Below are 16106 nucleotides of genomic sequence, written 5' to 3'. Positions count from 1 at the left end.
AAAGTAATGTTGCTGGACTGAGTTTCCTCACTTTTAAGGTTCTAAGCATAAATAAACTTGCTCTATTTTATTCTGGCAAAATCGGTTCCCTGCTGGAGCCGCCTAGCTACTATCGTCTAGGTTCGGGATCTACTCTGAACCATTCGGATTCTGACGTGCTTACTGAACACTGGCACTACCTTTCGTAAAACACAAAAACTAACTTTACCGACGCATTACAGATATGAATAACATTGACATTGTATATTGAATTTGTGTATTTACCCTTGCGAACGCACAATGGATACCTACATATTTTTATTTTTTTCAAGCACATTTTAATATTGAAATGTTCTTATAAAAATAATATGATGGTACAGGTGAGGTGGTTCTTTTTTTTATATTAACTCCACACAGGAGGCCCTGAAGAAAATAATTTCCCTCAGGGCCTATGTCATCTTTGGGGATGCTGTGTGGAGGGTCTTTTTTGGAGAGGAAGGAGTGAACATGGGTCTTGAAGAGTCCCATGTTGTAGGAGGGAGGAAACACAGAGGCCGGCAGTATGTTGCACAGCCGAGCTGTTGAACTTAAGAACGAATCGTAGAAGCGACCCGTTTTCATGTGACAAATGTCAACCGTGTAAAAATGTTGGGCGCGCGATTGGCGTGTATCCCGACTACGCTCCGGTGCCGAAGGGATCAATGACGCTAGTTCATCAAAGCATCTTCCATTGTCATACCGTTAGAACAAGGACAGCATACCTACCTGACGCCTGTGCTCTAAAGATTGCAGTCCGTTTGTTAAGATTGGGGAATCTATCAAACGGACCGTTTTTGCACAGAATCAAGGGTTTTTTTCAGGTATTTAGGGGCTCCGGACCAGAGATAGCTGCCAAATTCGACAGCAGGGCGCACTTGCAATTTGTACAGGGTCAGCAGTTCTGTACTATTAAAGTATCTGCGGGCCCTGTACAGTACGCCCAGCTTCTGAGAGGCCAGCTTTACTCTGGCTTCGACGGAGCCCCCGTACCTGAGCTGGTCACTTATAGTTACACCAAGCATATCAATGGAAGGCCTGTTCGGAAGATTGCTTCCGTTGAAGAAGACTAGATTATCATTTGGATCCCTTTTAGACGTAATCAGACAGGATAGGGTCTTTGAAACATTAAATTTGACGAGATTATTTTTCGAAAATTAACAAAACAAACAAAAAATTCGTGCATTCATGAAACTTTTCTCATACATCTTTTTGACAGTATAAATGAAGATCTGCAGACGCCACCCAAAAAAGTGGTGAAACACCCATCTAGAGGGAGGGTGAGGAGGGGAATTAAAAAAAAAAACATTGTAACCGATACCTCGCTCGACCTATTTATTGAACATTCGAAAACTCCCCTCCCACCCCTCCTCCATCCCCCTAAAAAGGAGTTCAACCACTATTTTTTTGCCAAGCTCTGCAGATCTTCATTTATACTGCCAAGATTAATTCATGCCCAAAATTTATTAAACCATATTTTACCTGTACTATAATAAAAGCTTTTAAAATATCAGATCTCAGTAGGTAGATTTCAGCTCTCGAAAAAAACCCGTATTTGGCTCTTTACTAGCTGATCCGAAGTTTGTACCAAATACAATAAATTTTAAAAGCGGAAAATCATAATTTCGACTATATTGAGTGTAAATGGGATTTATAGCTCCGCTGTAAGTGTCCTTTGCAGAAACAATTATTTGTAGGAAGGTATGAATAAAATCTTTAAAATATGTCGGCCAGAGTGACTTTTTTCTGAGCCCAGTGTACAATTTATTAACTGGGCACATTCATAGTGTAATGCTTCCTTGAAATATAATGTTATGCACGAACCTATTTTTTTCAAAATTAACTCACTTTTATTTATAAAAACAACGCAGGCCCGACTTGATTTGACATTTTCACGGCCAAAAGTATTAAAATGATTTGTTTTTGGGGTGTTAGGCCGTGTTGCGCAACTCCTTATTTAGCCAACGTTTCGGACAGTATTACAGTGTTACAAGTATACAACTCACTATAACGCAGACCCATCTTTATAAAAGTATGGGATAGTCCACTTTTTAAAGACAATTGAAATAATTTTCTGTTTATCGTTATTTTATAATCGTCGGATAGTCTTGGAGTCAAAAAGTGTTCCACTAGTAGCAGTGCGCGGGGATCGGATTCAATAGTTTCCCGTCGTTTCACTGCAAATTATTGGAGGTCGAATTGGATTAAGTGGAGGTAAAAAAGTGAACCAATTTTTTCACATCGAGTATCGTCAAAATATAATTCACCAATGTGGTGGACAGTCGAATTCCCGACAAAACAGTTCCAATTTTGAAAATGGCAATAAAAATAATTTTCTATTATAAATATTATACTATAGATAGGTGTTTGTCTGGATTTTCCATGAAATGACCCCTAAATTCTAAGCAAAAGCTCTATTTTCATTAATCAAATAGTTCATTGAACGGAGTTTCAGACATAGGCAAAACCGAAAATAGTATTGTTAGTTGACCCACGCTTGTCTGATTTTTTCACTATCAGTTACAATTTTGAAAAATACCCTTAAATTGACAGCAATTACGAGTTCTAGAGTTCATAGAAACAGAATTACATAAATACGCACCTATAAAAATAGTATTTTTGATAATTAATCGAAATAACCATATTATGGGCCTTGTAACATTATCGATTATCTCCATGTAAGACACTATTTGTGTAGATAAGTAATAAGGATGGTTTGTTAACCTGTAGTAAGAACTTATAAGATGAAAAAGTAGTATTCCGTTTAGGTCTTAAGCTTAAGTTACGTTAGGTTTGTGTAGGGTTAAATGGATAAATTTGGGTTATGTTAGATCGTGTTAGGTTACATCAGTCATTCCCAAAGTGGTCTATATCAACCCCCATGGGTCGATTTCGACCTTCAGGGGTGCGCGAGATGTAAATGGGGTTCCAAGAGAGTGGATCCCATTTAGGCCACATTTTTTATGGTTTTGTGTCCAAAAGTTCAACATTGATGTGAAATCTGAGGAAATTTGGAAATGCTGACGAAATGTCAAATGTCTAGTGAAAATCTTACACACGATGGTGGGGAATTAATAATTCCAAAATACTTAGTCAACCTCCCTCCAATCAGATTAGAAAATATTGTGGAAAATCTAGCACTGAACAATCGAGAATACATCATCATATAATCAATGTAAAATAACCATTAAAAAAAACCAACTTACATTTATATAATAAAATTAAACCAATACATATAAATACCTCAGCACAGGTTCTCCTAGTGAGGTTTTCACGAAACATATAACATTACCCACCACAGTGTTACCTACTCAAACCTACCTTACACCCAGCATAAAACAAACATCATATTAACAACAGTTTTAAATACTTTTATTGTACACAAACGTAAATAATTTGGCAGACAATGTAATGTATGTTTAGAAATAAATAAATAAATACAACTCAAATTCAAAAAACTATGGAAATTTCTGTGAGAAAAAATTAGTAAAGCAGGTGTCTACCAAAAACTGAAAAAATCGGAACGTGGACTACTGGACAAAAAAAATTGAGGACCTCTGTGTTAGATGATGTAGAGTGAGATAAGATTAGATAAGCATTAAAAAATTGAATTGAATTTAACAAAATATAATTAACGATAATATTATGTTTTGAAATGTTAGTTTAGGTTAGGCATTTTGTGCGATAAATTGGGTTAATCAAGAAAATACGGGTACCCATAAGTCTATTATTAACGCTTACATTTCTGTACAAGAAACCAATAGGGGTATTCGATAAATCTTCAACTCAAATAACGCTCACATCGGATATTGATATAGTGATTGTGTGGAATATCGACAGGCTAACAAATTAACCCTGTCAAACTTACCCTATAGACGTGCAGAAGTATTTGTGCTGTCGACAGTAAATTTACATATTGGTAATACCGCTAATTGCGCATTCGTTCGATCATTCTAGAAAAATCTTTTTTTTTTGGTTATGCCTACCTACTCATTATTTAAGTTTCTAAATCGTTTCTAAAGGGTTTTTACATAGAAAAAAGCATTAAATATAATGGACATCCCTTTAGAAGTATGACATTAAATCAATTTCAACAGTATAAACTTGACGAGAGATTGAAGGGCAAATAGATATATTGAAGGAATGATAATGCAGAAAACACCATAAATGGAAGCTAGCAGTCCATAATTGAGTGCTGGTACCTTCCCTGATATATATGAGGCAGGAAACTGGCAGAAAAAAGATTATGCTGTAGAAATGAGAACCCTGAGACGTGTGTGTGGTAAAACAATATATGGTCGTGAGAGACATGTGGATATTCACAAAGAATCTAAGGCTGATATAAGCGTAATGAGTTACATTAAGGACGGGTTGTTTCGGAGAATCTGAACAATTCATCAAATTTCAACGTTCATTTTCAAGTTCTGTGAAAGATTTTTTCAAGTTCTGTTTTTATTTCAGTTTTTTCAAGCAACTAGCCTACAATGATATAAAAACAGAACTTGAATAAGTCTTTCACAGAACCCGAAAATGAACGTTGAAATTTGATGAATTGTTCAAATTCTCCGAAACAACCCGTCCTAAGAAAGGTATGCTTATATGGTGTGGGCGTGTGCAGTGATTGAACGAAAAAAGGAGTCTAAGGTAAACATATGATGCGAATGTAAATGGTAGAAAAGGTCGGAGTCACTCGAGGAAGGCATGGCACGATCAAGTTAACCTAATACTTAAGTCGGGCCATGTCAAGAATCTGAATAACAGAATAGTATATGAATGCGCACTAGGCAAAGAGTGTGTGCAAAGACCGAGTTTTTTGGTAGTCATTCCTCTTCATGGTTAGTTAGTTCAGAATTTTATAGTAATTTGTCAAGGTTTTTTTTTAAAATATTGTATACGTGAAGACCATTTTATAGTGATTCGTGAGTATTATTCCGTGTTGCGTTACTTCCTTCTTTAGCCAACGTTTCAGACAGCATTACAGGGTCCATCATCAGGGTCATTCCTCGAAGAGCTGGTAATACATTATAATCTTATGTGTTCCATTATACTAATAATTGCATATGCCCAGCATGGTGGTATAATTAAATTTTGTGATTCGATAAAAAAAGTTGGTTAGAAGAGAAATCGGTCGTAAAAAGCACATACTCTCCACTTTAGAAATATGACATTAAAAAGATAAAACTTCAGACTTGATAAGAACATAATACTATATGAGTTTGCTCTACATTGACCTTTTCTTTATTTTTTACGAGAAGGTCATAAAGCGTACAGAGTTTCACAAGGTCTTTTTTGAGCTTTTTTATATGTCAACATTTTAAAGATTGTTGTTAGACCTCATCTGAAGAGAAAAGACGTATTTTTAGTGAGTAAGAATGAAGAAGTAAATTCTATAAAAGTTATGTTTAAGATCTTCTTTTATTTTTTATGCGTACCTTTATCAAAGCTAAGTAAAAATGACCACTTAAAAAATATCCTTGTGGTTTTTGTAATAAACAGTCCTGAATTATTGTACCTTGATGAAAACTAAAATAGTTTTTGTGTTTTAAAAAATAATATCAATAATTCTTCACGAAAAAATAGGATAAGCTCAGGATCGAGACTGGAACTCCGAACTTCTACTCTATCCGGGATTAAAGACTTAACAGTTATCTTGACGTCCTCCGCGGTCGAGGGGTAAGACTCTCAACTAAGAATCCGGAGGTCGCAACAATAGAACGATACACGCTTCAACAACGCATTGAAATTATTAAAATTAACTTGAGTGAATCAAATGCATATTATCTTAAGTGATGAGGCCCATTTCCACCTAGGCGGCTTCATCAACAAGCAAAATTGTCGCATCTGGGGCTCGGAAAACCCAAGATTTATTGTTGAAAAGCCTCTCTATCTTCAACGTGTGACTGTTTGGTGCGGTTTATGGTCCGGCGGAGTCATTGGACCTTACTTTTTCGAAAATGAGGCTGGAGCAACAGTTACGGTGAATAGATTGCGCTATCGAGAGATGATTAATGATTTTTTATGGCCGGAATTGGATGGTATTGATCTGGACAACGTTTACTTTCAACAAAACGGCGCTACGTGCTACACAAGCAACGAAACCATTGATCTTTTACGATTTAATATCAAAATAACACCTCTTATTGGAAAACCCTGTACATTTGCAATGCGGAGGAACCACTAATATTTTATATATTCTATTAAATTATTTTGATTGTAGTTTATATAAAATCGACCATCACCACACTGGCATGTGCCTAGCAAGGTGGTCTAAAAATTCTCAATATCTGTAATCAACAATACTTGTAAACCTTCGTTTTCCTCATCTTCTTCCCTTCCCTACCAACATTAACATACCCCAATTGGAGATTCCGTACTCTCACTGACTTCATGCGATTGGAAGCAGTTAGGACTCTGTGCGGTATTCAGATAAAAAGTCTAACAATTAAGTTATATTGATAATTATTTTGTATCCGAAATATTTTTAGGGTTAACCGTCAAGCTTATGTTATTTTATGAAAACTGAAATCAAAAATAAAATTGATGGTAAACTCATTTTTATTACTGCATAGCCAAATACACAAATAAATTTATATCACAATTTAAAAAAAATCTCAACTCGTTGTAAATCCACAGCATACTTAAATATTAATCATAACATTAAAAACTCATCGGGGAATCTCAACTTCCAAAATATTCTGAAATTAATGTTTGTTTGAAAATGTTTTGGGTACTCTTCTATATTTGTAATATTAATTAATATGTATCACTATTCATCTTGTTAATTGTGAAGCTTAAGTAAGTCTTTTGTTTTGTTATTTGATATATGGTTGGCCTGTAATTATTATTTAACTCCCCTCAACGTAGAAATAACAATTTTAGAGACTGTAAACTATTTGTCATGAATATGTATATTGGGGTATTTGGAATTCAATCACGGGATTTCGGCTTTCAGGAAGATGACTGTCATGGTACCCAATTAAGTAAAAGTCAAACGGCCAATGATTTTTTAGGTTACGGTTCGCTGGTCAAATCAACAAATACCCTCGTCGAAGCACATTATTTCCTAATAAAATTCCAAGGGGGTGGGTATTGGAAACGTCGGCACGTGAACTTGATAAAAGAGGCGGTGTGGGTTGGGAGGGAGTTAGAAAAAATCAGAGCACTCTAATACGGGATGAGGGGAGTTTTTAATGGACTACATAATTAAATAAACTGTTATTTACGAGAATCTTTTAAGTCTTTTCGTTTCATTGTGGTTCACGTATTCACTTTGCTTAACAAATCTTCTTAGGAACAAAAGGTCCACCAACAGGAAAACGTTTTTTTTTCTCTATTTTATGATTGGAGGTAAAAACACACTTTTTCCTGTTTCGGTAGAAAAAGCAAAGAAAAGTGATTAGATTTGTGTTGTCATTATTTTAATATATCAACGCTTTTTTTCTATATTCAAATGTAACAAACATTGAGAAATGTATTGTAACTCTGATTTGTTTTAAATTTAAGGCGAATGTAAACGCCAAACATATTTGGGTTTCTACCCCTTCCAACAGAATATAAAATGTGCACATTTTTTGGTCTTATCTGCACGAGACAAGTAATTGCAGTAGCCGCGTACTATGTACCTGCAATACGTAGGAAGCGCCCGACCAGGCCTCCCCGTTCGCCAATGCTTCGGTATACCTACTAATACCTTTTTAACTGGTGGACGATTATTATCAATCTTATTTTGACAACAGCGGCAGAGCTATGACTGCCGGATGGACTCAAACTGTAGGGATATTAGTGATTAATATAATAATTATGTTTAATAATAACTGTATATTTTTTATTGATTTTATTTGTATGCATTATCAATACGTATAAAATATTTGTTAATAATACGTTACATTGAAATGTCACTTACATATATTATATTAGCGCCCTTGAAGTGTTTTTGCACAAAAACGGCGCTATACAAGTCATCCAAGTATTATTATTATTAATTAAAAAAAAAATAGATACACTTTTATCAAATTTATGTTGCTAATATATTTTTCAAATTCAATTTACAAATAATTTTTGAAGAACAATCAAATTACCAAACAAATATCCAGTATTAGAATTTATCAAGGAACAATTCTTAAGTTCTTTTTTCTAAAAATAGTGCATGAGTATATAATTCTACATGCATGTTAATTGTAGCAACTATTAAATATATAATGTAATATCAACTTGTGATAGTACTCCCTCTCTAATCACGATAATTTCTCAACTAGGGAGGTATTATTACCACTAATTAGAACATATTAGCTTTACATGTATTTAAAAAAAATGTACTTATACCTGCTTTTATTATAATGTAAAAAAATTGGAAAAACAAAAAATACTTATTTTGTGAATTTATGTAGCATATTCATAAACCTAAAATTTCTCAAATGATATAACATTCTCAATATCAATAGAGTTGAAATCATGTGTCGCTGAATTCGATATTACTTCCCAAAATATCGCAAACTAAGACGACATTTCGCTAGTATGTTTTCTTTTGATTTTTTTAGTCTGCCTCCAGGAGTTTTCCCTAAAAGCTGTTTATGTAATGTATACAGTGGTTTTTGAGAGTTGTGGGATACAACCGCTGCATAGCATCGCCCTTGATAAGTTTGCTTATTGGAATAATTTATCCTTTTTCCACCTACAAATTTGGCTATTATTCCGTTAAACCTCTCTACAAAATTATTTCGTTTTATTCCCCATCTTCACATCTCCACATAAATGCAAACGGAAAGCATTTTTTCCGTAAGAAGCAAATCATTAATTTCGTTAAATAATTAATAAAACTATACATACAAAAGTATTTTGAGATAAAAAAATATAATATTTTGGTCATGAATAATAACAATATCACACAAAACTCCCTCACCGTTTGAGAACTAATAATACTCGTAACCAAAATAATGCCGACAAGAAAAAACCGTCGAAAAAACTCTCACAAACCGACTTCCGTTCCGTGCCACGTTCCGCGGACTTCTGTACAGATCCTAGAATGTTTGCGTCTTATATCACCACGAATAGAGGCGACAATTGCTTGACCAGCGGAGTCTGGATATATTTGACGTAAGCGCCAAAGTGAGTTTTATTTATTTGTTGAATATTTTTATATGAATGAAAAAAAGTTAGTCAATAATAAGTATCAAAAATAATCTTAGCCATAAAACGGTATTTTTTTAAAGGTGTTTCTTATATGAGTTCTTAGTTACCTCAAGAAAAAACAAAATTATCAGTGGTTTACGTTTATATTTTTTGTAACGCAACCAATAATTTTATTTTAATTCTGATCAATAATAAAGAAAGAAAAAGTTTCAATTTATGCATAGTATATTTTTTGGTATTCATAATGTATACCGATTCGTAGCAAAGATTAATCTAAATAGTGATTTAGCATTTACCTTCCTCTTGTGTCTTTTTCAACATTGGAACGTACCGTGTCAAGAATTCAGAACCTGCCTAAGTAATTAACTAACCATCCCACAGAGATAGGCAGAGAGAACGGACCACCAAACAACTCGATCTTAACACACGTTCCTTGCCTTATTCACATTCATACATCGTCTCATACATACTCTTCTATTTTTCTGAATCTTGACATGGCCTGACTCAAGTATCTGATTCACTTCATCGTGCCATGTCTTCCTCGGGCGTCCCCAACTTCTGCTACCATTCGCATTTGTGTCATATATTCTTCTTACACTCCTAGCTTTGCTCGTTTGCTCTTCATCCCATAAACATCTATGCGTTCCTTTCTTATCTGCCTATAATGTTATATTTTAATGTAATTATTTTAATTATCATTTTCGAAATTGAAACTGACGTGTTAAGAGAAATATTTATACTATATGCCTTAATAGACAAGCGATAGATGATATAATATGTTCGAAAAATGTGTTTTTCTTCTTCGAGGGTCTGCGTTTTTTTAATTATCAAGAAAGCGTTGTTTACAACTTGATATAATACTGTTCCAAATATCACTAATTATTACCATTTCATTCCTTTTATTTTTTGATTGGCTCTCCGTTAGATAAATGGAGATAATTTTGACGCTCTGGGTATAGCCAGATATTAATAGCCAGCTTTTCATCAGATAATAGCTGATAGTAACTCACCAGTACACCAATAAACTACTAAATTGATTCTCTGATATTGGTGAACAGACATAACTTTCAATTAATAATTGGCCCCTTCATTCGGGTCCTAATCGTCCAACAATTGTGTTTAACATTAGATATTTGAAAGGAGGAAAGTTTTTAAGATTACAAGAGTTCCTATTAGTATTTGAACAAATAAAAAAAGTTAGCAATACATCACTATCAATGAGCTAACATTATAAAAACTATGTTATATAAATAACAGTAATTTTACAAAAGTATTAATGATAACAAATTAGAAAACACATATTTCCTAATTGCGTGGTCAAGAGGCAAGGCTCTGGGCTAGCAATCCGAAGGAGAATCACGGGTTCAAATCACACCGTGCACTGAAATAAAGTGGTAGACCGATGATAAGATTTCCCAATGAGAGAAAGTTAAGTATTTTCAAAAATAAACAAATTAATTCACCTTTTTAATTGACGGCAGGGTTGATTTGTTCTTTCAACTTTATGTTTTTATCTATAATTATTCCTTAATATTTAATTATATTTGAAATTTTCAATGTGGAACAGTTCATTGTAAGGTTATTATGATTAGGTTCTTTAAAATTGTGTGGAACGTCATTTGATTTTATTGCAAATCGTTTAACATAAGTTTTTTCGCAATTTATAGATAGTAGGTTTATGTCAAACCAGTATTTAAGAGTATTTATGCCTTCTGTTGCTTTTGGTTTAACTAATTCCCAAGTATTATTAATTTAAATGATTACTTTATCGTCAGCAAAAGAGGTTATACTACCATGAAGTGATCGAGAAAATATCCCATTTACATATAAAATGAATAATATTGGACCCAGTGCCGTACCTTGTGGGATTCCATAATCAGATGTTTCTTGATTGCTAAATACATTGTTTATTTTGAAATATTGATGGTGATTTTTAAGTTGCTTTTTATCCAATTTGCTACATTCTTTTTAATGTTCAGATTATATCATTATTTTTGTTTAGTTTTGTGTGGAATATACTCTCAAATGCCTTTTTCAGATCTATGAAAATACCAACACATTTTTTGCTCCTTGCTTCTTTAGTGCTTCTATGTTCAATAGACCACCAAGCAAATTTTACAAGAGACGTTTTTTTTAGTTTTTACAGGCAATATCAAAAAAATTCTCGATTTTGGTCATTTCTTTTTATACATATGTGTAACAGAAAACGTTTAAAGATAATATTTCGAAGATTGAAGCTATAATATGCCCATATTATGATTTTAAAGGTGGACGTTGAACATAGCTTGAAAATGATGAACGATTATTTTGGATATTGAACATATCGTCTGAAGATTGAAAAATTCGGCTCCCATAAGTTTGAGGTATTTTTTGTTCAATTAGCCAATTAGTGGTAAATTGTATATACAAGGTGATTTTCAGATTTCAAACACTTTACTTTTATCTTAGCTAGTAGTTGACTTAAAGTATTACTTTAAAATATACAAACAGCTTCCTTGAGGTGATTTTTCACAAAAACTGATCTATATAAATCATCCAAATATTATGTAAGTTTGAAAACAACGCACAAGTACAAAGATACCTACGGCTAATATAATACTATCGGTTGTCGGTGAATGCGTGATGTAAAATATTTTTACATCGTACGCATTACGGCCTCCATTTTCTAGGGGTACTCTTGACTAGAGATGAAGAACCGGACGTCGCAGGTTCAAAGCCCGGCGAGCGTAAGTAAACTTTATTTGATTCATTTATGTTTTTTCACAAATTATTCATTTAAAATAACATATAGTTTATTTGCGGCATGTTCTAAAGTGGAAGATATGGTGTAAAGATCACCATCAGAATTGAAATGGCTTTAGCCGTGTTTCGTGACCAGATCTGAATAGGTACTCACTTAACTTCTCTTTTCTCCTTCCTCCTCCTTCCTTTCTTTCTCCTCTCCATTTTCTTCCTCTCCACACTACCTTCAGCCTCACAATATACGAATATACCCCGATTGGGGATTCCATAGTCTCACTGGCTCCAGATGGTTGGGAGCAGTTGAGACTGTATGCAATATTCCATCGAAAAAAATCGGTTGATAAATAAAATTATTCATGTTCAATTTTCAGTTGAAAATTGGAATTGATTGGTATTAAATCGAATAAATTAATTTATAATTCTTTATTTAACATGTGTGTTGGTTTGTTTTTTTAGTGTTTCGTTACCTTCATTTGACAAATTTAATTTTTAATGTTTACTTATTTCAGAAAAAAAAGATCTTATTTGCCGTGAGCTTATTATTTGTGTTGACCATCGTGAACAAAATATTATTTTTTTAAATACTCTAAGCTCTTAAAATCTTAAAATTATAATATCCCCCAATTTGGGTTATGGGTCTGCGCTAGTATAACAATACATTTAATATTGGTAGTCGTGTGCCTAAATGGTTTTACTTTAGTTCCTACATATGAATTTATTTATTGTTTTTTATGTGACTAAAAAACAAAAAAAAATTGGAAACTTTTAATAATAATAATAATAATAATAAATTCTTTATTCCAGGATGTGGGGAGGTTAGTGCAATCCCACACATCCCATAATTTAATTGAATGAGTTCAAAATTGAAAGATTTTTACTTCGTTTTCATCAGCAATCACAGCAGTGGTAACGGATTAAATATGTGTCGTAGATGTCTTTCAATCAGACTTTGAGGACAGTCGACTTCTTGCACATTTCCATGTCCTGGCTCTTTTGTTGTATTTCTTGAATAAAAATAAGTTTTAATGAACTAATATAATTTATTAAGACTCATTTTAGGTGAAAGCTCTAAGGGTGTAAATAAAAAATTGAATAAATGAAGCATTCTGTATATTTCCTAGCAAATTCAAGAAGTACATGTAAAATATGGTGAAAAGCCTATAAATGACATAATTTTAAGACTTACCTTTCCATTTGAGATACTTGTCTAAGGTTTATTGATTCTGGAGTCGGTGAAGTCATTTTTCAGTTCAACAACAGTATATTTTCGCAATTAAACGTATTTTTAGTGGAACAATTTTGTTGTTAGAAAACAACTAAAAATTAACATAGCCGCTCATTTTAACTAGCCGACTCCTGATTGGTTGAAAGTGGAGATTGAACATTCATGACCTCAACGACCTCAAATCTATGAACTTTAAAAAATATATTATATTCATAACGTTGAGTGTTTGAATGTTCAATATCCGGGAGTTTAAGCAAATAAAAACAAAAACATTGTTCCGTGAGTGGATATTGGCACTCAAAAAATGCTGAAAATGGATGTTTTTTTGAGCTTCATTATTGCGCAATAGGCTAATCGCTAATGAACATGTTGGCATTCATAACTCAGTTTTGCAAAAAAAGGTTTTCAACAAATTCATTTATTTGAGATTTTACAATTTTTTAAAAATATTTTGGCTCTATTTTGAATGAGGTAAATTGGTCATTTACTGATTTTGATTATTCGTGTCAATTTCAATCTAATTGTATATCATTTGAGATTTTTTTTTTGTAAAGCTTACTTTTTTCTCTTATTGAATTTAATGGACCCTGAGTGATCCACGGTTTCAAGTATTTAGTTTTTGTCAGATTACGATTTGGAATTTCAGTTTTATATTTTTCTATACGCGTAGATAAAATATTTTCAAAGTTCTTTAGGCTTGTTTCAACCACTTCACAATTGATAACAGGTTGCCAATTTTTAGTTTTCAAATTATCAATTAATTTCTGCAGATTTAATTTGGTATACGATTTCGAAAAAAACGAAACAATTTTTTTTTTGTTTTTTCATCATTGAAAAATATACACGTATATACGTCGGTAACGTTAATTTTTTAGACAAATTTTATTTTTATTTTATGGAGATCTTTTATGTAAATATTTGTCCAAAATGATAAAGACAAGATGGTTTCTGACCTTGAATCTCTCCAGTATTTATATAATATTTCAGTAATACGCCCCAAATAATTTTGATTAAATAATCTGAAATAGATGAATAATTATTGTTCGACGCCCTTGGTCCGTAGGTCAGCATTCCCTCCACCGGTAAGGGGCATTCCACGGGCCTGGCCACAGGGCCGCTGCGCCCCTCCAGGGACGCGCTAGGGGCCCCAGTAGCCCTGGAGTCCCCGGTGGAGACCACCTATACCTTCACGAGGCACGCCATTCGATCCAACTACATGGACAAGAGCATCGAGGCGAAGAAAAATGTGAGTTACTTTTTTTTTTACTTAAATATTTTCGGGGACCCATCGCTACGACAAATCACCTCCAGGTGTATCTGTGCTGTACCACTTGTGCTATTCTGCCGTCACAAGAATTACAATGGCAACATTTTGGTGCAGTTTTTTACTATAATTGATTGATAAACATGAAAATATGGTATGTCAGAATGTGAAAATTTCCAGTTGTCTTTGTGTTAATGGTGGCAGTATTGCAGGCTAACATTGTTAACCTAACCTAACCTAACCTAACCTAACCTAACCTTGCACAGCTTCTAGATAGAGTTGATTTTCCCAACTTTGTATGAGGTGGCTGTTGGGCATCTTTTTATGTTTAAAGTTGTATCTTGAAATGTATCCCATCTCTCCATCTTTTATTTATTTTTCGTAGTGTCCAGAAAACAGTTACGCACAACGAGAAGACGAAACAGCTGTCACGCGTAGTAATAATTACAGGGCAGAACTTGTTTGCAAATAAATATTTTTTTTATAAATTACATAATATTATTGAATATATTAAAAACAAAACTTAAAACTAAAAGGAGGTTAACAAAAGCTTGACAACAAAAATACACAATGACATTACAATGTGTTTGTAATGTCATTGGTTATTCATTTATAAATTACACAGAAGATTTTTTACATTAGCTCCACACAAGAGACCCTGAGGAAAACAATTCCCTCAAGGCCAATGTCATCCTAAGAGATGCTGAGTGGAACGTCTTTTTAGGGAAAGGAAGGAGAAAAATTTCTTGGAAGGAAAAGGGTGATACATACAGGGTGTATCGGCATGTACCCGACAAACTTTAACCAGCTATTCCTTAGCACATTTGGAGTAAAAAATGTTATCGGCATTTTGCTGTCCGGTAGCATTTTTTTTCAATTAAAAACAAAAAATTTAAAAATTTCCACACTACATCACTATCATTGGCATTGTTTTTCGTGTTCAACAGCTGTTATAAGCAAGTATGTCGAAAAGCGTCTTCGCTCTTTCGCACACACTAAATAATAATAGTTAAAAATGAGACGAATGGTGCGTGCCATTTCGTTGTGATTGTAAAAGCGCGCCAATATAGGTACACACGTACATTATTCAACGGAATTCGAATAAAATATCGCCAGATGGGTTTTCAAACTTTGACAAAGGATAAAACAGTGGTGGCATGTGGTGAAAATATGAATAATACATTTTTTATTAAAAGAAAAACCTTACCGGACAGCAAAGTGCACATAAGATTTTTTACTCCAAATATGCTAAGGAATAGCTGGTTAAAGTTTGTCGGGTACGTGCCGATACACCCTGTATATACTGTATAGGGAAGGAAAGGAAAAGGTTATACATATACATTTATTTAAGAATTAAAACAATGACAACAATGTCAAATGAACATGCAAGAGAAAGACAGTATTGTTCGATGCCGCATTTACAAGTAATTAAGTCACTATGTTGATTGGCGCATCCTGAGAGGCAGAAGTCTTTACTTTCGGAGCATAAAAAGTACATAGATCTCCCACGATTACACTTGTTAGGAGTCATACAAGTGTATTTATCATTTTTTAGTCTTAATTCCGTTCAAATTTAGTAAAATAACCACTTTGACAACATTTTAGTATTACTTCACCCTCCCTATATCCTCTATTAGAATTCATGGCTAAAAACATTCCAGAAGGATAAAAAGCCGAATTTATATCACAATCTATACAATTATTAAATATTGTAATTTTACATGTTTACGG

The 16106-nt window shown here is 33.5% G+C and overlaps 1 protein-coding gene across 1 annotated transcript in view; it reads left to right on the top strand.

Moving 5' to 3' along the window:
* Nucleotides 1–16106, top strand: part of LOC149423935 (cholecystokinin receptor type A-like) — a 264990-nt gene that overhangs the window by 202165 nt on the left and 46719 nt on the right. Inside the window, exon 6 of the mRNA XM_089631931.1 lies at nucleotides 14175–14357. Within this exon, the coding sequence (XP_089488057.1) occupies nucleotides 14175–14357 (183 nt within the window). The remainder of the gene's footprint in view (nucleotides 1–14174; nucleotides 14358–16106) is intronic.

Source organism: Hesperophylax consimilis, chromosome 5, assembly GCF_061612785.1.
Source record: "Hesperophylax consimilis isolate HC1 chromosome 5, BYU_Hcon_1.0, whole genome shotgun sequence".
In the NCBI taxonomy this organism is placed as follows: Eukaryota; Metazoa; Arthropoda; class Insecta; order Trichoptera; family Limnephilidae; genus Hesperophylax; species Hesperophylax consimilis.
The sequence above is the reverse complement of the archived record's forward strand: the minus strand, read 5'-3'. Positions and strand labels throughout refer to the sequence as shown.